This window comes from Poecilia formosa, unplaced genomic scaffold (assembly GCF_000485575.1).
Source record: "Poecilia formosa unplaced genomic scaffold, Poecilia_formosa-5.1.2 Scaffold97, whole genome shotgun sequence".
In the NCBI taxonomy this organism is placed as follows: Eukaryota; Metazoa; Chordata; class Actinopteri; order Cyprinodontiformes; family Poeciliidae; genus Poecilia; species Poecilia formosa.
Window position 1 is genome coordinate 1317155 of NW_006800036.1, and position 26352 is coordinate 1343506.

At 38.5% G+C, this 26352-nt stretch overlaps 1 protein-coding gene across 1 annotated transcript; it reads left to right on the forward strand.

Moving 5' to 3' along the window:
- Positions 1–448: 448 nt before the first annotated feature.
- tead1a (TEA domain family member 1a) lies at positions 449–26352 on the forward strand. The gene is made up of 11 exons (XM_007558575.2): positions 449–720; positions 6437–6501; positions 8091–8153; positions 10314–10445; positions 10668–10717; positions 12437–12498; positions 13699–13826; positions 15095–15268; positions 20122–20262; positions 20882–21034; positions 22103–26352. The coding sequence occupies exons 1-11, from the start codon at positions 516–518 to the stop codon at positions 22214–22216; spliced, it is 1287 nt and encodes a 428-aa protein (XP_007558637.1). The 5' UTR covers positions 449–515; the 3' UTR covers positions 22217–26352.

Below are 26352 nucleotides of genomic sequence, written 5' to 3' on the forward strand. Positions count from 1 at the left end.
AGCTAAAAGTGAAATCCAGCTGTTTCCTGAGCAGAGGTGAGCAGCTGGACGATGACATATTCAGCACCTCAGGGATTCACACTGTTCAAACTTCAGCTAAAAACAGATTGAATGTCAAGAAGGGTAAAACATAGAAATAAAATTGGCCAAGGAACTTTTTTTCTTTTTCTTTTTTTTAATAGAATTTTATGTCTGCATGATTCATCTGCAGAACTAATGTTTTGTCTTCCTTCTTTTGCAGGTTCTGATGCTGGGTTCTGCTTCTGCACCGACTGGCTGACTTTTTTTTCTCCCACTCCTGGCTGCCATTTAAATATATCGATACCGAGAGAATAACAACCTTTGGGCATAGCTTTTTTTAATTTTCACCTTTACAAGTTAATTTCCAGTATTTATATATATATATATATATATATATATATATATATATATATATATATATATATATATATACATATATATATTTTTTTTTAAATCAAAACACCATCATCAGCTAAGCACCGTCAGCTGCCAGTATGGAGCGCAGCAGCTGGAGTGGCAGTGAGAGTCCCGGTGAGGACATGGACAGACTCAGTGATTCAGGAGGGGACAAGACAATGGATGGGGACCCTGAGGGGGTCTGGAGCCCAGACATCGAGCAGAGCTTCCAGGAGGCCCTTGCTATATATCCGCCCTGTGGGAGGAGGAAGATTATACTGTCAGATGAAGGGAAGATGTACGGTGAGTAGCTTAAGCTGGCCTGAGATGTCGGCACACACCTTTTGTAATTTCTTACAAAATGTCTCTATTTTACTAAAGCTTAGATGCTTTAAATGTTGGCGTTTCAAATCCCTCAGGATGGCAACTTTCTACTTTTATTGTTTGGATATATTGTTTTTTTTTTTATCTCTGTTTATAAGAGCCATGTGTAATATATTACTACTGAAAAAAAAACAAAAAAAAAAACATCCTCGGACAAGAAAAACAGGCATCGATTGACTGACTTGTTAAATTTTCTGGTGTGAGGAGGCGGCGGTGACAATAACCACGTAGAAGGTGGAGATGGAAGATTGTCTCACGGCGCATCAAGTGTCAGAGAAACGGGAATGAAACATAAGCTGTAAAAGCGAGGAAATGGAGGCATGCTGTACTGCTTTGTATGTGTGTGTGCGCGCGCACACGCGCGCGCGTGTGTGTGTATGAGTACGAGAGCGTGACAGAAGTGGGAGAGTATTTGTGTGTTTGAACTAATAGACTGATGAACAGATGGTCCTCTGGCTACCACCAGCTGCGTCCCCCTTCGACTCCCTTTTACTGTTTTTCTTTTTCTTTTTTTTTCTTAACTCTCTATATGTAGAGCGCAGCCTCAAATCTCTTTATTACACTGTTTTTTTCCTGTATTTTATGTAGATTGTTCTGTATTTTATGTAGATTGAATCATTGTTTTTTATAACAGCATCGAAGAGGTCAGAGGTTTAGTGTCTCTGCATCAAACATCATGTTAGATGAAAATATTGATAAATCATATAAAGAATTTCTGTTGATCCGCCAACTATTATTTTTTCCTTCCAAAATGTGATCATTTTCTTCAAAATAAAACTTTTTTGCATAATGTTCTATCACGTCCTGAACAACTAGACTCTACAACCACTTAACCACAACCTAACCATGACATTTCTAACTGAGCACTCATAGCGTTTAGTTAGTACTTGAGCCACATTCACCCAGTCTGACACGCTCAAGCCCCTTCAAATGGAATTGAACCAATTGCAAGATATTACTCCTCTCACTGAGCCGCAGTCGTCTCAATGCCTGTCTAATTTTACGGCATTTATAATTTAGACTGACTTTTTAGTTCTCCAGGAACTGTTTCTCACACCGTTCCTGATCGCACAATGCTTGTGTTTTCCCTTTCGGTGGAAAGCGGCTAGAGGTGAACCATTGTTGAAAGAAAGCCACAAGAACAGACATTTGCATTTTACCACAACGCTTGTACACAGCAAACATGTGGAAGTGGGTTATCTGGTCAAATGATGCCATGGTTCATTTTCTGGCCTACATGCAAAATGTAGGTCCAAGACATTGGACATTATCTTGAAGAGACAGTCCCCTCTATGAGACATGGAGGTAGCAGCATCGTGCTTAGCGATGGTTTTCCTCTGCTTGGGAAGGGAAACTAGTCAGACAGTCCTGAAAACAAATGTGTTAATGGCTACAAAAGTTCACTTTCTTTCTGGCCACAGACCCTAAACGTACACCCAGAGCTGCATTAGAATCATGTAGTCTAGACTTAAATCCAAATTCAATTGAGAGATTAAGGCAAGATTGTTAGCCAGGTGCTCTCCATCCAATCTGATTAATCCTATTTTTTTCTAAAGAACTGATATTGCTGTTAATCTTTCTATGCGCAGCTGTAGTAGAGACATCAGAACTCTTGCTGCTGTACATGATATTATCTCCATGGGACTGAATACAATTGTGACACCCGTTTTATGTTTACTTTAGAAAAAAAAAATCAAAAGCATAATTTCTTTACCTTAACAATATGCACTATTTTGTGTTTATTTATGACATACAATCCAAATGAAATACACTATAGTTTTCAGCTGTTATTTGACAAAATGTGAAGAAGTTTGGAGTATGATTATATTTGCAAGGCACTGGAAGTCGCTCAGTGAACAAGAAAATAATCCTCAAGCATCATTTGTATTATGCAAACATGCTTGGTTTCATGCAACTGCCTCCCAGCAATTTCCTAAAACAAAAGTTAATTCGGCATGCCTGTCAAGGCATCATTAATGGTGCTTTATGGTTGTTTCACGTGTAGACAAAAACAGCGTAGTGTACCTTTAATTTCTTTCAGCAGTCCAGGGGACAACAGACCCTGCTCAGATTGTCGCAGACGCTGAAATATAACCCTGTCAGGATTCATCATGGCTGACCTGCTCAGGTCCCACTGATACTGGAACTCCTTCTCCAGCCCCTTTGTGTTATTGATCAGTCTCTGATCAATCGGACCGTGTCTGTTTCCTGCCTGGGTGGCATGTTCAACCCTGTTTGTTTACCTTGTTGACTCTGTGTCCAGGTTGTTGACACATCTTATCCAGGTGACCTAATCAAGTCAGACAGTGTTTTTTTTTTTTTTTTTTTTGAAGAGACAGGCCAGGAAAAGCATAAGGGATAAAAAGAGTGTGAAGTATTTGAGAGCGATGGGGCTTTAATCAAACTGCAGTCTGCTTGGGATTTTGGTTAAATTCTGAGTGAATTCTCTTCTTTCTTACTTCTTCTTTTTTTTTTTTTTGCATCAGTCTATTACAAAAGACAGAGATGGCAAAAAGGCACAGCAAGCTTTTTTTTTTCCTGAAAGAATCTTGTATTTTTTATAATTTTTTTTTTTGGTTAAAGCAAAAGTTTATCTTAGCTGTTTAGTTGGACTGTCTTCAGTCAGATGTTTAACAAGTCAGGCTTGTTGTGGCTTGTCTACTGTGGTTTAAAAGAAGCCTTACCTTCAAAATGTCTTTGAATGTCAGAAAATATAACATTTAACATAAAGGAAAAGAAAAAAAAACACTCTATTGGCACTGCCTGAGTGACAGAATATTTGCTATCCAAGCTTGAAGTTGTGGAAATAATTTCTAACCATAAAGTCTGCATGGCTGCCTTCAAACTGTTCAGTAAAAATGGCCGCCAGCTCTTGTTAATCTTTCCACTACAACTAATTTAATCATATTTACCTTTGGAGAAAATGAATATTAAAATTTTTTCAAAGTATCTGTAAATAAACTTTAGATGACCAAAATAAATAAATAATAATAATAGCAGAAATAAAATTGTCTGGATTATATTCTTGCAGAAGATGAAACAAAATGTCTTTTTTTTTTCAAATATTCTTTAAAATGAAATCTTAATGTAGATTCACTGCCTTGTTTTAATTTGCTTTTCTTTTTAAATGCCAAGTTTTGCATTTAAAAAAAAAAAGTTGCCGTCTTCAGAAAAGCCACAGTAAACACTGCTGATGTCACCTCGCCACCTGTTACGCCGTGCAGGTTACATTACCTGGCAACAAATCATTCACAGGGATTTGTGAGTCTTTACAGGAAGTGGCAGATTGTTGGTAATAAGTCAAAGATTAACTTCTAACCACAGCTGTTATAATTTTTGCAAACGGGTATGAAAAGAAAGAAAAAAAAGCTCAAACAAATTAGATGAGATCTAAGAGCTTAGTACTTTCAACACTTTAAATGTCCCTGCTGATGTTGCAACAAGCACCAGCTCGGTGCAACGCGGCGGTAAATTCAAGCTGTGAGCCAGAGTCTGGCCCCTGTGGCCCTCAGGGTCACCTCAGGGTACTCGGTACACTCAGCTGCAGCCTTGTTGGCAAGTATACTCACCCAGGATTTGACCTTATTCTGAAAGGGGTTTTCAAGCTATTCCATAAAGCAGCTGAAGCTCTTAATCACTCTGCAAACTGAGCGAGGAGATCAACACAGTACACTGCTCTAAAGACGGGAAGAGGGAAGATCCATTTCTAACTACATGAAACACAGGAAGCTGGGGATTTTCCTGAATTAATTACCCATTCTCTCAGATTTCTGCTTGTTCTGAATGCAAATTAGCAGAACTTTTCCCCAAAGTTTCTGCTGTTTTAGAGACGCTCATGCAGAACTTAGGCGAGTTCACTTTAAAAAAGGGAGTTGAGATTGTGGAGTTTCATCTTTTTGTTTCAAACTCATGTTCCAACATCAACCAAACAAAATGAGTCACAATCGCATGAAAACATTACAACTGTTTTTTTTTTTCCTACTTTTCGAGTGTGCGGCCTGCATGAATGTCAGCTTTCACGCCGAGTGGCCTCGGCCCAGAGGCGGAGGGGAGGGAGAGCAGGAGGTTGCTTCTGTTCGTCACGGTTAATGACCATCTGACTTTGGCCTTGAAGTCTTTCACTGTAGAGAGGGAGGAAGCGAGAGGCAGCAGAAGGGAAGCCCATTCACTACAAGGGGGAGCAGAGAAGTAGGGAAGGGGGGAAGGGAACAGCCACCAGAGAGGACGGACGGATGGATGGAAGAAAAGAGCGAGGGAAGGAGGGAGGGAGGGAGTTAAGTTTGTGCATGTGTGTGTTTGCAGGCTGGAGAGTTTTTCGAGAAAGAGGGGAGGGCAAGAGTGAGGGATGTGTGCCGCAGGGTTAGTGAAGGATGATAATTCACCGTTAAGCCTCCTAGAAAGACCAGCTGGCCCCTCTGGAGTCAGATGTCAGCCTCCACAGCCAGGGCTCTGTGCGCGTGTGTGTGCGTGTGCATGTGCATGTGTGTGCGTGTGCTAGCGCTCATGAATGTATATACATTGATGTTTGCGTGCATGCTGTCGTCAGCCACAGCTTTCAACTGCTAGAAGGAAAACACCTGCATGGGGAGCTGTAGATTTTATCAGTCTAAGCTCCCTATCTCAGTGACAGTAGAACTGGTCAGAAAACACACACACACGCGCACACACACACACGCACGCACACACCGACACGCATGCATGCAAATGCACAAACACCATCTGCTTGCTAGTTAGGGCTATTGTTGTGAGCCATTTGGGTAGTGTGTAGAGGTTTGGCTTTGTGCAGATCTTGACCATCAGTTGGCCAGCTGGCCTGACTTTGCTTTTCCACTCGGTTGCAACAGAAAACAGGCCAAGAGAGGACCCAAATCAAACCAAACGGCTCCAAATCAGCTCGTTAGCAGCACTCGCAGCATCTGCAAATCTATCTCATTTCACAAATAAACTGCGACTTCAATTTTTAATCACTCTAAAGTTGTTGTGGGTCTGACTGCGGAGGCTGCCTGTGAAATTTTCTACCATGTTTCAGCGCACAAACACGCCTCTGTCTCTGGTTTCTTCTGGATTTGAAGCACTTTTTTTTTCTTTTTTTTTTCCTTTCTGTGCCCTCTTTTTCCTTACTAATCTATACTAGCCAGGTCATGCTGAGTTTGCTGTGCTCCCTTGTGAATGGGCTGAATTATTCAGTATTGTAAGTATGTGTGTATCTGCATCTGTGCGTGCACATATGTGCGCACACGTAAGCACAAGTACAGCTGGCCTGCTGGTTCCTTTAATCAGGGGACGGCCGGTCCGCATGAATGCCTGCATTGTTGGGTCATGTGTATTCAGGACCGTTGCGTGTGTGATTTGTGTGTGTGTGTGTGTGTGTGTGTGTGTGTTTGGTGAGTGTGTGGAGAACTCAACAGGGGTATCGGTGATTATAGCCTTTCCATGTGAAAGTGCACGTCACAGGATCAGTGGGTCAACAGCTCTTAATCAGCCACTAAGTTGTTTGTCAGGGTCATATGATTTCTACTGGTGATTGTTTCTGAGAATAAGCAACAGATCAAATGTGTGTATGTGAAGGTAAAAAAAAGAAAAAAAAAAAGAAAAGTGTTTTAGTAGTGTGTTTTCTGTCTCCTTCCTCCTCCAGGGCGAAACGAGCTGATAGCCAGATACATCAAACTCCGAACTGGCAAGACGCGGACAAGGAAACAGGTAACTATGGGAGTGCGTGTTCAGTCAAATCATTCTGTCTGCAGAGAGTGTGACAGGATGTTGTAGAGAACGTCCACTATGTGATAATGATGCCAAACCAATTGAAACAAGGGCATAGAAAGTAGAATGGTCAAGGAAAGAGGGAAAATTACAGAAAATTTAAAGCATTATTTTATATCTCTCCAGTTTACAACCATGGCATGTCAGAATTTAGAAAACACTTCTTAGATAAATAACTTTATTAAAGTTAAAATTATTTATTAAATAATTTATTGTGACCTCTGTGAACTCAGCTGTTGATTTAATTAATGAAATTAATATTCTGAGAACCCATAACTTCAGAATTTGGCAGCTACTGTCTTACTAGTTTTTTTTTTATTATTATTTTTTTTTTTTTTTGCCAAACTATTAGTTTCACGTAGATCACAAGGTTGAATCTGGACAGTGAGAGTTGATTAAATCCACTAGAGTTCTGTAAACAATTTTAGAAGAAGCAACATGTTGATCAGGAGAGGATTTCATTAACAAATCAGGACTAGAAACAATTCTTACTTTGTATGCTTAGATTTAAAATAAATGTTTTCAACCATATAATTTGTTTTAAATACTATAACAAGATAAAAAAAAACAAAATAAAATGGTTTGTGTTCAATGAAAAAGAACACAAACCATTTACATTTTAAATGACTTTTTTATTAAAAGTGGTATGTCATGTTAGGTATACCCTTGTCTGAGCTGCCGGCCTTCGAGAACATGTTAAACATGTTGCTAAGACTAAAAGATTACATTAAACCTAAATCTGACAGAGGTAAGAGTTAAGTTGGGTTTTATGGTATGCAGGCTTATAAAGAAAAGAACAAATTAGGAATTGTGCCCCGTTCAGCCTACTCACTGTTCAGCACAGCCTCTATAAGAAGAGTCTCTGCTCCAGAGCCTCTTTGTTTCTAAATATATGCCCGACTCAACACAAGTTATCAATTAACTCGTGTCTTCCTCTGGCTTTTGTTTAGACACATTTTGCTTAACTGCTAGGCTAAAGTTAGCACCTTTCCTCTGTTTCACTTTCACTGTGAACATTGTTGAAAGACATAGAAACATGGTTATTGCTGTGGTAACCCCAGATTCCTCCTATTAAAAGGTCATTATGTAAAACCTTAGCAGCATAATTTCTAATGTAGAACCTAGTTTGTTTGTTCGTACAGATAAGTGAAGTTTACAGGTTTTGTGCTACAGAAGAAATAAGGCTAAAAAAAAACATGTTTTTGTTAGTTATTCCTATATGTCGGTGCCACTGCTTTTCACACACAACCCAGTTTGTTGGAAGATTTTTGGGCAGGACCTAACGTGGCAGTACAGTCTAGATCTTGGCCCCTGTTCTCAGGTGTCTTTCTGTCCTCTCAAAAGATGTGCATAGATGGGTCTATTCACTCTTCTCAGGGGAGTGCATTGTGTGAAGTGTGTGTCTGTGTGTACACTTCTAGTATAGCAACAGTCCTTTCATAACCATGGCAACTCTCTGTTTGGTCTTTCCTCCTCTTTTCCACCCTCCACCCTCCCTTCCTCCTCTCCTCTCCTTCTCTCCTTGCCAGGTATCCAGTCACATCCAGGTCTTGGCCAGAAGAAAATCCAGGGAGTTTCAGTCCAAACTAAAGGTATGGGGGAGGCTGATGGGAATCCGCAACGTTAACTTTCTTGTTCGATAATTTATTTCCTGTTCAGTGTCTCTTATCACGCAGTAAGTGTTGTTTTGCAAGTCCTGCTTGTTTGGAAGAAAAACAGCTGCTATGTAAAGACCAGTCCTGATGGCTGCATTGGAAGAGCAGGATGAAAAGCCACCAAACCCAGATAGCTTTCTTTCCCCCTAATAAGCAAGAACAATCTAAATTCAGTGTTTCTCCCTCACTGTGACTGGAAGGATGCCTGTCACAGTGACTCCAGTATCCTAGGTGTCTAATTACCCCCTGTTTGGGTTTTCTCCTCCTCCTCTTCCTGCCATTCTTCTCTTTCCTTACATTCATTCAGTTCTTCCTATTCTCTCTCCTCCCCTCTTCTTACCATCTCCACCTCTTAAGTCTATTAATCTCTTACCCTGCGTGTCTTGTCCTTCTTTCCTTCTTGTCATTGACTGTAATTAACTTTATTTAAAGCAACGAAAGGGGAGCTTGTTTTCCGAGAAGTTGTCTAGCCGGAAACTCTGAGCTGATGTTTGCTGTCATAAAATGAATGATGGAAGGCTTATTAAAAGCGAGAGTAAATATGTCTTGACTTGACGTTGGATTTTAAAAGTCTACACACTCGCTCTAAACCCTAAAGCATTATATATATGTTCTACTGCACAGCAAAGACCACTATCAATAAGCTCAGAAAATATGGAATGTTGGTGATGTTACAAAAAGGGAGAATTTTGCAACCTTTGTGAAAAGGGAAAACATAAAGTGGTCGGGGAGGCAGCCAGTAGCTGTAGGGATTTGTGGTGATTACTCTATGTGATCTACAACAATCTAGTGTGTCGTCTGTATACAAAATCGGCTTGTGAGGTAGAAGCTTTCTTTAAAAAGAACAACAACAACAAAAAAACATGCAGGCCAGGCTAAAATCTTTAATGATTTTGTGGAAAAATGTATTAAGGTCTAGTTAAACCAAACAAACATTTGGACCCAATTCTATTAGATGAGTTTGGAATAACGTACACTACTATACCCTCAGTGAAACATGGTAGTGGCAGCATCATGTTATAGGGTTACGTTTTGCTTATGAAGCAGTTTTTCTTTCTTTTTTTTAAGCTGGATTAAGTTACGACCCAGAACTGTTAAAAAAAAAAAAAACAAACACAAAGAAAACATGCCAATAAACCAGAAGAAACTTAAAAGCTGATTTGTTTACCTTATCCCTTTTGCAAAGACAGATTATCATATGCATCGTGGAGTCAGTTGTTGTCTTTGTACACTCAAACTTAAAATAAATTTATTTACACTTTTATGTAAATTTGATCCTCTTCACTGTGACCAGTTATTGGAGGGTTGAAACAGTCATAATTGTAAAGTTATCTAAAACCCATGGAAAATTTTTCATAATTGAGCTTCACTGTCTCCAATAAAATGGGTAAAAAAAAAGTCCAACTTAAATTCCACTCATAAATGAATTCATGAAGATTCATTAAAGGAATAAATAACACAAAGCAATTCTTTGTTTTTCAGCTAAGGAAATTTGCTTGTCAAATTACTGTTTTATTTCCTTAAAATAACCTGCTTTTATCAACAAAGGAATCATAAGAAAAAAAAGCACGAACCACCAAACAACAAGAACTTCAAAAAACCATAATAAAAAATGTTTGGGGGGTTTTTTGGAATAATTGGAAACAAAAAAAATCAAAGATCGGCATCTGGATCTTGGTATTTAACATGAAAATCCAGCATGATTCCTATCTCAGCACCTTCTGTAATATTATTATATCTCCCAGGAGGGGAGATTTCTCTCTGTGCCAATTAACTTGAGTGAAGCTGCCAATTAGTGATTCTCCAGCTATCACAGTGCCTCTAATTCTGTTTCATTCAGCTGTTTTGTGTTCCATGCTGCTTTTACCCTAAGGTTAAATATCTGATATGCTTTTCCTTACTGTTTGCGCCAACAGCTGCTTTTACTGTGTTGCATTAAGCTTCACCGCACAATTCATGATTGTTGCAACCTTTTTTTTGTGTTTGTGGAACTTACATTTTTGCTGAATATATTCCCCCACACTATGCAGCCATTCAGTTCAGAGCGCGATGCACGCTCACAATAACGATGGCGTTGATGTCTGTGTTTGCGTGCAGGACCAGAATGCCAAGGAGAAAGCTCTGCAAAGCATCTCGTCCATGTCCTCGGCTCAGATCGTCTCGGCCACCGCCATACACAGCAAGCTGCTGCCTGGAATAGTGCGAGCCAGCTTCCCCGGCAACGCTCAGGTACAACGCGCGCGCGGTTGCACAGAGACACGCTTGCGTTTGTCCTCAGCAAATAAATACGTGGCCGGGAACGGGGATAACAATAAAGCAGTTTGTCTGAATAATCTATTAGCCACACATGCGTAGTTATGGGTGCCGGTTACACAGAGGAACGAGCACATTGCTTTGCATTTGCAGTTTGCATTCACCGTGTGGTACATTAATACGTGAATTTATTTTCAGCTGTGGCAGGGGATGATTCCAGGAGGGCAGTCCAGCTCCACCACAGAGGAGTGAGTCACATTTCTAATGCGTTCTTATCTAACTCACTGCTGTAAATTCAGCTGCTCATTGGTCCTTCCAGGAAATCCTCATGTTTTCGGGTTCTCAAATTTCACTTGTTGCAAATTAATTAAAGAAAAAGAAAGAAAAAACATGTATTAATATTTTGTTATCAAATACTATATCTATTTTATTCCATCATGTAGTTTTATTTATTATTTTTTTTCTACAAAATCAGCTTGGCAGAATGAAGGCAAAAAAAAAAATGTAACAAAGGTAAATAGGAAGGAGGCACGTTGTTTTGGTTAAGCAGCAGAGACTAAAAATCTAAACAAGAACTGTTAGCCTTCATTATCTAAGACTGAAAAAAGTGTCAGTAAATGCAACAGGTTTATACTCTGAATGTTGACAGAATTCCCCATAGTCAAAAAAAAAACATGAGGTTTACTGTGACCTTTATGTACGTCAAGAAAACTGTACTTCAGGTTTGTAGGTCATTTTCCATTGCTGCATTGATTAGTGCCATCATACCCACAGTGCTTCAGCTTTAAGGAGACAATAATATTACTGTTTGGTGATGTCACGTTTTCTAAATCCAAACACCCAAATGTCTGCAGACTATATGTTCACCCTTCAACCTTCATATGTGTGGCAGATTTGGAATAAAAAAAAAAATAAAAAAAAAAATATATATATATATTCAATGATGTTTTTGTCTGATAGGATTTTTGACAGGCATCTCTAAAGATGATAACCGAACAATGTATGTCAAGTTTGAAAAATAAAAAAGATAATTTAGGTTTTTGTTTTGTTAATTGAACAATAGCATACTGAAATGTATTTATATCATTCTCTTAAATAGCTTTTTATTAGAGCCTTAAAGCCTAGTTTTAATTGCTGTCCAACTTTCATCCCATACTGTAAGGATTCATCTCTGAAATATCTTCTGAAATATTAATAGCATTTTCAGTCAGGAAAAAAATAGTTTTAGGATTAAAATGTTACTTTAAATATAAAATTAACCAGAGACGGAGATTATTTTGGCCTTAGTTCCTCATCACTAACAACATCTTTCAATTGGGGCTACTTTCAACGTCTCTAATTTTTTTTCTTTTTCATCAATACAAAATTGTATTGAGGGCATCAATGTGATTTTGAAGATATGGAGAAGAATGCCTTTTTTCTGGAGATGGAAAAACATCAAAGACTTCAGTTTCATTTATTATGCATCTGAATCTATAATCAGACTGTATCTGCATGATTGTCCCAGCTTATGATTCAGAAACAATTAACTTGATTAATTCACACGGCTGATGCGTTGAATCTGTCTGCCATCATATTGGCAAACGCTGATTACCTAGTCAATGCCAACTTGACGACCACCTGTTGAGTTTAAAATTAGGTGGAAATTTTAAAGCCTGCCTCCTGCTGCTTCCTTCTCTTGCTTTAATGTCTGTTAATATAACTCATAGTATTTCACTGCCTGTTGTACTATTGGATCTGATGAGAATGGCAGCAATCGGGGCTGTGGCAGCTTTCATTGAACGCAGAGCTGCTCTTGACCTCTTCGCTCCTGCTTTGGTTCAGACACGACAGAGAACAGAAAACTTTTTTTTTTTTGTGTAATGCAAGTACAAAAAGGCTGGTCCCACTATGTCTCTTCTTCTTCCAGTCTTTTTTTTTTGTGTGTGTGTGTAATGCTTTCTTGTGTGTTTCTCTGAATCTCTCAGCATCAAGCCGTTCTCCCAGCAGGCCTACCCTGTGCAGACAGCAGGGACCACCACAATCGCAGGTGAGAGGGACCATGGGACAATTATCTTCTTTCTGTAAAGCAGACCGTCAGCTCTCTCTCCTGCCATTTATGATGTTTCCTCACCGCAGGGTGGTCTTTGACTGCCAAGGCACATGGGTCCCTTGAACTACCGTCTTTGTCTCGCAAAGGAGGTCGAAAAAGAGGGAAACGGTGTCAAACTGACTTTTCTCATAATTTAAGAGCGCTACGCTTACGCTTAGAAAATTTATTTAAAAGTCATATATTTGTTTTAAATTTATTTAAGCATATTATTGCCACCTAAATCAGAATTTCCAAATTAAAACATTTATTTGGGCTATTTGTTTCATTATTCACCATAAATGAGATGTTGACACATTTTTTAAACGATTTACAAATCCTAACGTAGCGGTATTTTTAAATTAATTTCACATTTGTTTTCATGAACTGTTGACAGGAGAACCCCCTCAAACAAATTAATTTTAATAATTACGTACTGTTTTTGACTCCCAACTAATGTTTAAAACATTAGTTTTAAACATTAGTTTAAAACTAATGTTTTAAACTAAACTAATACAAGTTTAGTTTCTAAACTTGTATTAGTTTAGAGACTAATACAAGTTTAGAAACTAAACTTGTATTAGAAAGATTTCCACCACCATTATACATAAACCTAAATGTTCCCATGACATTATGTTTAAGTGTGATTTGGCAACCGCTGCAGTTCAGCAACCACAACAGGATATACAAACATTTAAATCAAATCAAATCAAATGTTATGTGTATAGCACATTTCAACAGCAAGGCATTTCAAAGTGCTTTACATCATTAATCACAAAAACACAGTCATGTAACAGACTGTCTTTTTTTTCAGTAAAGATCTCCAGATTAATAATATTAATAAAAACATCTTATCAACAACTCATGCAAATGTGAACACATTTTAAGATTAACAGCTTTCAAAGTTCCTATCTTAAATACAAGTCAATCATCTTCAGCTTCAGCTTCTACATGGTGTGGAAAATAAAGAGTACATCAGTTTAACAGTGCACTTTCTGGTTAAATGGCTCCATCCAGTAAAAAAAAAAAAAAAAAAAGTAGCTAAGCACAGCAGCGGGAAAAAACAAAAAGATACTTTCAGAAATATTTTCTGACACTATCAGCGCCATGATGGCGTTGATTTGGGTTTGTAACTGTGTGTTTTGGTGCGTTTTTGGTCAGCCTACGAGCCTGCTGCTGCAGCCCAAACACACAGAGAGCCAGCATGGCAGGGGCGATCCATCGGCACCACCAAACTACGACTGGTGGAGTTTTCATCTTTCTTAGAGACACAGAGGGATCAGGAAGCCGTGAGTATATACACACACACACACACACACGCACACACATGCACAACCCCACACCCACGCACGCACACAGACAGAGACAGCAGTCTACAATAAGCACTCCCTATTGTCCTATAAACAGAGATGACAGATAACCCTACAGCAGAGAACAGCATTAAAGCCCTTTGTGTGTCTCCTTGTATGAATAACCTTTGTAAAGCTCTATCTCTCCGTCTGCTCAGCCTATCTGTCATCTTGCCACATCGGGGACTCATTGTCATTTTTCTACCTTGGGCTCACAGACAGCTGGCATTCATCTTGTTGCTTTCTGTTTGGACAGTACATAAAAATGTTCTACAATGGCTTTGAAATGGATTCTATTGTGCAGCGGCGTCACCTTCCCCGCATGATTTATTCTACTGTAAATAGACGGAGCTGGAAGCGTCCTTAAAGGCAGACCACGTCACAGTGGAACGAAAATCCATAACTAACCTCTATTAGTTTGACAAATGTCTCGGGTTTTTATTCGTAGTTTAAAACTTGGATTTTTAAACTCAAATTCGCTTGTCGTGCCTTCAAATTTTACAAAACAGATCATTCTTGATCAGAGTCAGAATGATCATTCTAACACAAAAACACAGCAGGATGCAGTCATCAGGGCTTGTCAATTGTGTTATTTTTAACAGTGTGCCTTTAATCAAAATAATGGGTGGCACTGCTTTTATTTTGCACATCTTGGCTGTTGGTGTTTTTTGTCACTGAAAATATTTCCAAACCAGATTTTCCTCTCTTCCTTAAAATAGAGGGAAATGTAGATTAGTCTTCTTCTCAGTCAGCTGACTGACAATGTACAGCAACATGCAGAGGAGGGGCAATTTATATGCTCAATATAATCCAAGGAACTCTAATTAGTATACATTTTTCTCTGAAATTTCATGGAAAACAAATTAAAGAGTGAGATTTTGCTAACATCTGATTAGATGGGAAACATTTGTAAAGAGGCTTAGAAGTGATGCTTTAAATTTGGTTTGAGCAACTTCTGTGTTTGGATCACCGACCAATTCATTGTTAGTTCACGAGTTTTTGTTTTCAAACAGATCATCATTACCAGACGTTTTCATCTTTATCATCACCCACATGTGTAAAATTCAGAACCTTGAAACATGTTTATTGCTAAAATGTTAAGATTCAGACTGATGTGACTCACATGTTACAGAGAAAATTGGCACAATGGATGTGAGGATGTTAAATGTACTTTTCCAACTCTTGATTTACCTATACCCTCTTTGCAGTACAACAAGCACCTGTTTGTGCACATCAGCCAGAGCAACCCGAGCTACAGCGACCCGCTGCTGGAGTGTGTGGACATCAGGCAAATCTACGACAAGTTCCCCGAGAAGAAGGGAGGTCTGAAGGAGCTTTTCAGCAAGGGCCCGCAGAACGCGTTCTACCTTATCAAGTTCTGGGTAAAGAAATGTGCTAATTTGTCTTTATAATCTGATTTTTGAAAAATAAAATATTTCTGTCCTATGAGTATTTTTAAAAAAATTGCCCAAGTGCAAATTACCTTCACTGTAAAAGTGCTCTGTACTTTTCCATGCAGGGTTGTCTTTGTCTGCACTTCCAGGTGTGTGTGTGTGTATGTGTGTGTGTGTGTGTGCGTGCGTGTGTGTGTGGGTGTACTTGTGTGTGCTGTGTCTTTCCACCTGGGATATAGAGGTGGTGGGTTGATGAAAGCTCAGTCGCTTTGTTTGAACACCTGCTCACCTCCTGACTCAGAGGTTGCTCTGCCTCTCCTGTGTGTGTGTGTGTGTGTGCGTGTGTGCGTGCGTGCGCGTGTTTAAAGTATGTTTCTCACTTCGTTGTTCTTTCTCCAAACGCTTCAGGCCAATTTATAGAACTTTCAAGAATTTTGCCCTCAAAATAACTCATCTGTGACAGCTGTGACTCAGCGGGTTGCCTTCTGCAAACCAAGTTTAACAAGTGAAAGAATCGATGGGCTTTATATTTATATACGCCATCAGGAAACACATGACTCCACATTAGCATATACATAGCATTTCTTAACTTTGTAATAGTGAAGGGAAGAACAGGTAGACGTTCAAGATTGGGCTGAAAGTATGTTATTGCTTTTACTGTACAGAATATATTAGCAAAACAAATGAAGTCCCAGAACCTTGAGACAAGATAATGTCATTATGTTTGATGCATAACAAAGTTATGCCTAAGTAAGAAAAGGTCAAGTTGTATAAATTCCAGGTACTTTTCTCTCCTGCAGGTAATAAAGTCTTAAATTCAGTAACAGCTACAAAACTCCATGGACGCACACATAACCCTCGGCTTTCTTAATGAGATCTAAGACTGAGACGAACTCTAGCTGTGTTTATTTCAGTTTATGTATTTAGTGCCAGTTTGCAACAAACGTCATCCAAAAGACACGTCACGAAATCTCTGATTATGACGGAACACATAACCAGTCAATCCAACAATATCTAAACCTTTAGATAATGAAATTCAGCTACATAGATTCCATTTAGATATTGATTGCATCACAGTAATAATGCATTCATCCTATTTTCCTAATTAACAAAGATGTATCTGAGAAGATCCAGTGGATTGCCAAGTCATTGACTTTGCTGCATTTTCTGCTCCTGAGCAAGTATCTGGCGACAGTGGACAGGTGACTGCATTAAGCTGTTGACTTAGCAATCAGTCTTCCTGAGCGGGCATGTATCTCAGCAAAACTGCTGTAATTTGATGGGATATTAACTTGCGTCTTCGGAACTTGATAAGCAAACGAGGTCATTTATCTCTATGGACATGATGTGTTGGAACAGGCAGGACAGTGTATATTGAGGGCCAGGTTCAATGGCTTCACTTTTACTCTTAAGTTATTATTTATAGGTTCCAAGCTGGGTAAAATTTACAACAATGTAAATACCAAGACATACCTACCAAGATTGTGTTTTACAAGCTGTGATATGAAGTGCAGTTGCGGGTTTTGCATTAAAATCTGCGATATTGTGCGTTACCCTACTGGATGTGGCCATGAGAATATGTGCAATTTTATGCACAAGTTCAGCAACAAAACTGAAGAAGATTGTGGTGTTTAAACTATGCTGAATTTGCACTGAGGGCCCCAACGTGTGCCAAGAAAATATCCACCCTCATCTCTATCACCAGTCTGAACCATTAATATTTGGTAGGGTGGATCCATGCTTTCATCTTGCTTACACCCCACTGTGATCATACACTCTGCGTGTTGCGGGTGACGTCAAAACTCACAAGACTGGGAGATTTTTTTATAGGCTTGCATTGATAATAGTACTTGCAACTAGAACGCTCTGAAATCACTCCCAACTCAGACTTTAAAAACAAAATCTAATGTAGAATTAGCACCAGATGATGAAGCACATGATTGCTGAGCTCATTAATGGCGTTGTGGTATCCAATGAGTGCAGTAAACAGATCAAGGTGTTTGAAAGACTAAGCAGCCACCATGAGGTCATCCCCTAGTTTAACACTGCTTGCCACCAGCACACCAATTATAAGGAGTGAGTTCAGCTAATGAAGCCATACTAGCTCATGGGGAACATCTATTGATTCAGCGTTTTATGAAAGAGAATGGGAGTCTATTGTAGCTACCCCCTATGGACTGTCAGAGGTATTGCACTTTAAGTCACTGAACGGCAACATAAATCTATACGTTAGGGTGGATTTACTGTATTTCAACTGTGATGTTGTTTCTAGGTGCATCAATTTAACCATATGAAGAATCTACTGCGTTCATTGTCCATACATAAGATGTGAATAGCAGTGTAATTTTTTTGGAAACAACATCAAATTGTTCTAGATACTAACGAGACTAATCGGGGTAACGTGGGCTTGCATCACACTTAATTCACAAAAGCAAACTTTAGACTTTATATAGACTCGTGCTTCAAAGTCTCAATTCGACTCCAACACAACGTCTGAGACTGAAGTCTCAGGAACGATGCTTATGTCACGTAATCAGGGGGGGGAGCTGGTGAGTGTGGATCATTTGAATAAATCATGAGTTTTTGTCTTTTTTCACGTTACCGTGGAGGCGCCTAAGTCCAGTCCTCCAGAGTTTCCGTCCTGCAACTTTTACATGCATCCCTTCTCCAACACACCTGAGTCGAATGGCTGAATGTCTTCATCAGCACATCATTCAGCTCCACACAGGCCTGGAAATGAGCCATTCATCTGATTCAGGTGTGTTTGTTGTAGTGTATGTATACAACTGAATCGCATCGAATCTGAGCCACACTCACCGGCTTTGGCAGAAATTAGCTTCACCTGTTAAAACGCATTTTATTTTTTACAAGGGCGATTTATAAATAATGGGTTGTTTAATGGTTTGATAAAAAAATAAATAACTAAGCCATTTATTTTGGTTTTATAATAATGGTCGTATAGGCAACTATCAAACTGAACCGTTTGAAATGAGTCGTTTCCTAACAAAAACTTACCTTCAACTTTTCCCAGTCACGCGCACCATCACCGTCACAGTGATGGTAGCTCATCACCGCCACAGCTGTCCAATCAGATTATTTCTTTGACATTATGTACTGAGTTTTATTTTTCATTACAAAGAAAATGATCAACTCCAGAACATTGAAATTATACTAAAAGGATCCCAATATGGCTGATTACATGTACAAGAAAACTGAAAAGCATCACCATTCTGAATGTGGGAATTAGCCTGATAAAACTCCCTACGTTGTCCTAAATTAAATAATTTTCCAAAAAACTTGACTCAATTTAAAAAGTAATAATCAAAATCCTAAAGAGAAATCAGAAAAGAAAATCAAAAACTGCTCCAGTCCAGTTTGTGGCAGTGGCGTAGACATAAAGCAAACATCAACCTGTTGCTATGGTAATCTATATCACTTGCTCTCAGTGTTGAAACATTTCCACAGGCCAATGAAATGCCATGGCAACATCATTGGTTCAAACCTCAGCACATATCTGAGTTGCATGGAAAACAAAACTTTTAGAGGATAGTATTTAGAAATGATGACAGCCCTGTTTGCTTTTGGAAAATGTTGTTTTGCTTTAACTTAAAAAGGCAATAAATACCTAGCAGTTAATTTCTTTCAATATTCTCAGTTTTATTGCTTTGGGTTTTTATTTTTGGTAAAACCTCAGCAACAGGCACAAAAACCGATTACTACTTCACTTGTCAGAGACGAATTCAAAGCAAATAGCCTCCATCTTCCTGACTGCTGCTAGAAAACTTTGACTGGAGAATCCCTTCTGTGCATGGACGGCAAAGCTGTCGGTCAGCAGAATTCATAGACAGGAGGGCAGAAACCTGCAGAGTAGTGAAGTGGACTCGGTGTACAATAAGAGCAGAACTGATGAGATATACTCAAACAAAGAGCGAGTTTGTGCATTATGTCGAGAGCCTCCTCTCTGAATTTAATTAAAAAGCTCTCAGATCTACCACAATGGAGCATGTTTCTGATAATCTGCTGCTTTAACAGAGCTCAGTTTGATCTTGGTGTGTGTGTGCGCATGCATGTGTGTGTGTGTGTGTGGATGACTGCTGTACAATGTTGGTGGTGTAGCATATGGTGTTTGTGCATCTGTGTGTGTTTGCTCACAGCTCGGAGACGCTCAGTGCTCCTTAGAGAACTCATTACAGAAAGGGACAAACCCTTCCCACGTCTCCCGACCTGTAATCCAGGTACAGCATGTTCTCGATGCTCTGATTAAACATTTTTCTTCTTTAGTAACAGAGCTATGAATACAGATATCGCGTTAACGCCAACAACTTCACCAGAACTCGTATGACAGAACAAACAAATTAACTAAGTTTCCGAAGGGTCTTAAAAAGTGCTGAGCTTCAATGTCTCGGTTGAAAATATTTTTTTGTTGCCTCTTAAAGTTATAGTGCTTTAGTTTCTGCAAGGAACCTTTTGTTTTCCCACTTGGGAAGTGTTGTTAAACATTTAATCATTTCTCAAAACCTGTAAAAACAACAACAAAAAACAAAAACAAACAAAAAAAAAATCAACTCTTGAAACCTGAGCTATAAAATTTAAAATTTTCTTCTAATTTCCATGACATAAAAAAATACTATATCAATTCCTCCAAATATAACTTTTGCCAAATTTAATTTGAATGACCGGTAGTACATGCAGGGACATTTTACCACCAGAGGGCACTGTTGTCTTACTCCTAGAAATGCAGCTGTGCTGATGTCGCATTTTATCATCTTCTAGGTCGTTTCTTAGATGAATTCCTGCAACGTCCTAATTGATCTTTTTTCGGGGGTGTGTGTTGTCTTCAGGCGGATCTTAATTACATCGTGCAGGATGAGTCTGCAGCTTTCTATGGTGTGACCAGCCAGTACGAGAGCTCAGAGAGCATGACCATCACCTGCTCCACAAAGGTCTGCTCCTTCGGCAAGCAGGTGGTCGAGAAAGTGGAGGTGAGTAGGACCCCAACTTTTTTTTTTTTTTACATGCCGTTGATGTATTTATTAATTTTGTTTTATTTATTTATTTTTTATCAAACTTGATTAAAAATATAGAAATTAATTTAATTCAGGTTTGTAATTATCCTTGTTCAAAGCATATTTTTGTAGTTTTACTGATAAGTGAACGAAATGGTCAAAGCTATTTGGGATTTATACCAATTTGACATGTTGGCAGAGTGATGAGCTGTTACAGAATTAAAAAAAAAACAATAACATATTATTCGTCCAGGTAATTTTGTTTTCAGATAAACCAAGAAACATTTCCTAAATTTGCTGATGCAAGGTTTTTCTTATAATACACACTCAGTAAACATACCATCACCTGTGTTTTCATCCAGTTTTTATGTTACAAATATCTAAACATAGCCTAACACCTTCTATGAAAATGTTTTCTTTAATTGGCCAAACTAAAGTTCACAATTGGAACTTTTAGAAATGCAGGCGTTCAGATGATTTTCCCCAAACGATTTGGGGCTGATGAGCACCATTCAGAAGAGCATATATGGAAGTGACAGGTAAAATGAACAAAGAGAAATCACCCTAACCCTGTTCCCTCCCGGCTGTCCAACAGACGGAGCATGCCAGGTTTGAAAATGGACGGTTCGTCTACAGAATCAGTCGCTCTCCCATGTGTGAATACATGATCAACTTCATCCACAAGCTGAAGCACCTTCCGGAGAAATACATGATGAACAGCGTGCTGGAGAACTTCACGATTCTGCTGGTGAGGGCAACGACAATGAAACACCTTTCTGCTTTAAAATAAAACCATTAATTTAAGTTTCTTTTTTTTATATACCGTATTTTCCGCACTATAAGGCGCACCGGATTATAAGGCTCACCTTCAATGAATGGCCTATTTTAAAACTTTTTTCATATATAAGGAGCACCGCATTATAAGGTGCATAGAATAGATGCTACAGTAGAGGCTGGAGTTACGTTATGCATCCACTAGATGGAGCTGCACTAAAAGGAATGTCAACAAAACAGTCCGACTCCTGTCGGGAGGAGAGCCTTCCACGACTGGGCCGGGGCGTGGCCGGACGATGGTCACCCTTCTCCGTTCGCGCACAGCATGTTGGTGGAGAACGCGGTGCTAAATGACCTGCAGACGACCTGATTCTAGACGGTAGGTAGGTAGATAGGTCAGTCAAACTTCATTAATAGATTACAAACCAGTGTTCTGACAACTATCCCAGCATGCACCGCGTGCTTCTTCTTCTACGGGCGAAAAATGAAGTCGGCGGCTGCTTACTGTAGTTGCTAGACCTGTTGTGGCTCAATATTGGTCCATATATAAGGCGCACCGGATTATAAGGTGCACTGTCGGCTTTTGAGGAAATTGAAGGTTTTTAGGTGCGCCTTATAGTGCGGAAAATACGGTACTTTAAATATGTATTTTTTTTATGTAACAATGTTTGATATATTTCAGTAAGTGAATATCTAGCTTACCCAATTACACTGTTCCCGTCAGAAGCTGACACATTTCATATTAATTCCTGCCCTCTGTAACATCAGTTTATAGCAAATTTTTCTACTTTAAAATGAGCAAAAACGACCAAGGACTCTGAAAATGCCTGGCATTTTTTACATGCATAATGTGTAGCCAGCCTTTTTCTTTTTTTTTTTTATTTTTTTTTTAGAAACATCAAAGTAGTTTTCTGTGTGGCGTGTCTGAGTCTTCTGGAGTTAACTATTCCTCAACTTTTAGATGCTTGCCTAAATGAAAATTAAAATGTTTGGAGGTGAATGTATTTTAAAGCATTTTTTTTTTATCTGTTTTGACATCCAGGTGGTGAGCAACAGAGACACTCTGGAGACCTTGCTGTGCATGGCGTGTGTGTTTGAGGTGTCGAACAACGACCACGGAGCACAGCACCACATCTATCGACTTGTCAAGGAATAACACACTCCACCTCGTTAACAAATGCACATCTATGGCCTTTTGCTTGGTGATTATTCATGGTGACACTGAAGGGAGAGATATAGATCCCTTAAAAAAATAATAATAATAAAAAAAAAAACTACCAAAATTTCAGTTCACCAAAAAAAAAAGAAGAAAAATTTAATCAGTCAAGGATAAAAATGGCTACATTTTCACTCCCACTTTATAAACTAGCCATCAACGAAGGCGGTGACCGTGTAGCCATGACACCCTGTGAGAATCAACATGGTTGGTTTTTCCCAAGATCTCCCTGGGATGAGGAGCAGTCGTCATCTCTCCCACTAATTAAGTTTTCTGAGCACATCAGAACTTTACGGGTGTGAACATGGGAATATAAGTGGGATTCGTGTTCAGAGCCTTTGGGAAAAGCTAGAGAAAGAAGAAGGAAAAGAAAAAAAAAACAATTTTCGCCCCCTGGTGGAGAAAAATCCCTCCTCAGCCAAGACGTACCGAAGGTCAGACCCTGTGTATCATCAATAACCTGCTGGAGAAAAGGACATTTCTGCATTATGGTATAGTAGACTATAGATCTGGATGTGTACAGATAGACTCTGTGGGTTGTTCCAGTTGAGCTCTTGCACAAATGAAGAGGTTTGTCCCAAAGAGAAAGAATGAAGTTTTTACCTTTTTGTATGTTTTCCTTAAAAAGACACACACACACACACGCACACACACACACACACACACACAAAAAAAAACATTTAAAATTTTGGGATCTTGTTTATTGATTGTAGCATATAGATTATATTTCAATTCCTTGATTGTTATCTAAAATTTATAAACGCATAATGGGCGGGGGGAAACAAGAAGAAATTCAGGTACCTTTTTGTGCAGCAGGTGACTCTTCATCAAGCCCTTTAGATTTTAATCCAGGTCTAACTGAATCCAGCACAGAAAGACCGAGACGAAGGATTATTAACGTGATCCAACTCACCAAGATCATAGTTTTAAACATATTGTTCGGATTTCTTGGAAAATCACTGTGATTTTTTTTTCTTTCTTTTTACTACATAATTTGTCCAGCTGTTAGATAGGCTTTAGTTTAACTCTCACTTTAACATTTGCTCCTTATTTCAGTATTTGTACCAGCAAAGTAGAGCCTTAATGTCCATACCGCCAAAACCTGAGACACTGCTCCACCCACAACCGACCGCCCTGACTCGAAGCCTTAGAACCTCCTGCGTCAGGATTACAGATTGCACCCTTTCCCTCTTTTATGAATCCGAAACCAAAAAACGCTGATGATGATGATGATGATGATGATGATGATGGAGTATACTGTAGCAGGTGTGGTCCGACGGCTCGTCTGCGTCATGCTCAGCAGCGTGAAGTGCCTTTGGCTGGAGACGGCAGTAGACTTTTCTGTTCTGATTCACTGATGGTTCCACGTTTCAGAGGAAGCTCTGTAGACGTAAATAAATAAACTGTAAGTTTGGACCTTTGCTTTTCTGGTGGCTGCATAGCCAACAGAAAAACGAATATCTGAAATCCGATATTTAAGGTATTTCTTTTTTTTTTTGTTTTTTAATGACAGTCAGCACCAGGATCCTCCTGGATGATCTGTTTAGTTTCACAACGATACGAGTGGAATACAGTCTTATTGTTTTGGTATTTAATGGCAGTGTTTGCTTGTATTTGTTTTTGTGCTTCACATGTGACTGCTTCATGGAAGAAGAGGTTGCACACTCAGTGTAGTCTGGTGCCTCATTTGAATGAAATCTTTTTTTTTGGAAGACAAATAGTTAAACAGAGACCAATTTGAACATAAATCTTTACTGCTGGATTGTTTGTTCAGTTATCTACAGAGGTCTATTCAGGCGTTGGGCCGGTGTGATAACCTCTAAGAAAAATACCAGTTTCACTATATTAAATTTAATTTTTTGTATTTATTTTTTTTTATTCAAAACTAAAGAGCATCAATTATTCCCTCTGCATCTGGAATACAATAATATGCAGTGGATCTCAAATGTGTACACATCCCTATTAAAAAAAAAAAAAAATTATGATACATATTTTTTATAGCAATTTCTTTAGATAATCTAACACCTGCCTTTACAACTCAACTGAAAATATAACTGGTCTGTTAGACAAAGTATAAAAATGCATTAACCTTGCTGCATACGTTTGCACACCCTAAACTATCATTGTTTGGGTGAATTAAACTTCAGCATTTGGTTTTCCTTGGTAGGATTCCCACATAATGACTTAAGAATATCTGCCCACTCCACTCTGCATAACACTGGTTTATCTTTTAACTCTAGTTAGGCATTTCCAAAACTTAAATTTTCTTAAGGTGAAAAATGACTGTCATTTTCATATAGCAAATGTTGCGCATAAACTGATGGGTTTGCAAAAACCCAAGTTCAATCTGAAGACGACCAATCCCTTATCATTTTATTGCCAACACCATATTTCATTATAAGTAATGTGCGATTTGGTAATTGTTGTTATTTTTGTGATGCTTAGATTTGTTTGATCATTCTCCTTTTAATTGGACTTGGACTACTTTGGACTGCAGATCTTCTGCCCAGCATCCTGCTTTGCAGTACAAACCTGATGTCTAATACAGATGATTATTTATGTCTTGTTATGCTTCTGTTTTCCCATGTTGTTCATTGAATTTTTCCACCCTTCTCCTGACTCATACCTTCATACAATGACAGAATTGTGATCAGTTGTAGCCTCTCCACAAACTATAGCTTTAGCTAAAGAATAGAGATGCCAGAAACTCCCAAAGTGAAGAAAGGCGTAAAGTTAAACACGCTGAATACTGGAACTGAATCAAAAAGGTCATTTAAGTCTGCAAAGCATAATTATATAACCATTTGTTTTTGCGTTTTTCTCACATCTTTTCGGCGATCTCTGTTTTTCAGTTTAACTGTGCAGAGTAAACGTCAGATTAGATCTGAAAAAGGTTTTGAAAGGATTTATCAATTTCTTTAACATGTCAAAATGTCTTGCGTTACATCCCGGGTGTGTACACTTTTGAAAACATCAGCATCTGATCACCTTCACTCTCTTTCTGGCATCTCAGTAACAATTTAAAATCTAGCAACAGTATAATGGGAAATTTTAGCGTTTTTAAAACTAAAAATTTGAAATAGTTGTATATTGTTACACAGGAAAACAACCCATACCTACTCGGTTCAGGGCACTTTTGAAGGTTTAAAGTCTAAAAGACAGCAGAGTTGGGCACAAACACAAAACTACAGTACAGTGCATGTATCATAAAAATGCCAGATTATTGCCAGATTCTTTAAACTGCGCAACAAAATTTTGTTTGGATCGGAAAGAGAACGTAGTTAAAATTAAAACATGAGGATCTCAGAAGTAAAGCTAAAAAGATAATGAAATAAATAATACATCCAGTGGCAACAGAGTAAATTATGTCCCATCAAAATGAAAAACTGCTCAGAGAACCAAAACCTTTTTATACAGCATAAAAGAAACACTTTTTTAAAAAATGCAAAGTATAAAATAAAGATTTGATAAACCAAATTATTTTATAGACTATAGTAAAAAAATTAAATAAATATAAAAGGGCATAATGCAGAAACTTTGGGCCCAATCCCTTGGTGAGCCATTGCCAAATTTGTCCATAACAGTAAAAGTTGGAGTTTTTCCATTCATGCTGCTTTGGATAAAAGAAAGTTTGTTCAAAAGCGCAGGAAACCTAGGCTTTAATCTCCCCCGTGCACTTATAACACACTTTAACTATAATGTAGCTAAATTTCCATCCACAAACATCCTGCAAGGAAATAATTATATACATTTAATAAATTAGTTGCTTATTTTATAGGAACCAACTCCTATCAAAGCTGCATATGATCTAATAGAGACATTCATCTGATACCATGAGTTAGCTCAAGTCATGCAAGCAGTAAACATTTTCCTGAGGTGTCTGAATAGTTTCATTGGAAGCTGCTTCAGACGCTCACGAGTGTTAAAATTCCTCACAGACTTAGCAAATGTGTATTTTTATTTTTTTTTACCAATTTGAAAACATTTCCACCAAGCAAATGCTGAACTACCAAAATTTGAAGACGACAATAGATGCAATGTAAAAACAAGGACCAGAAGAGTGTAAATGTTTTTTT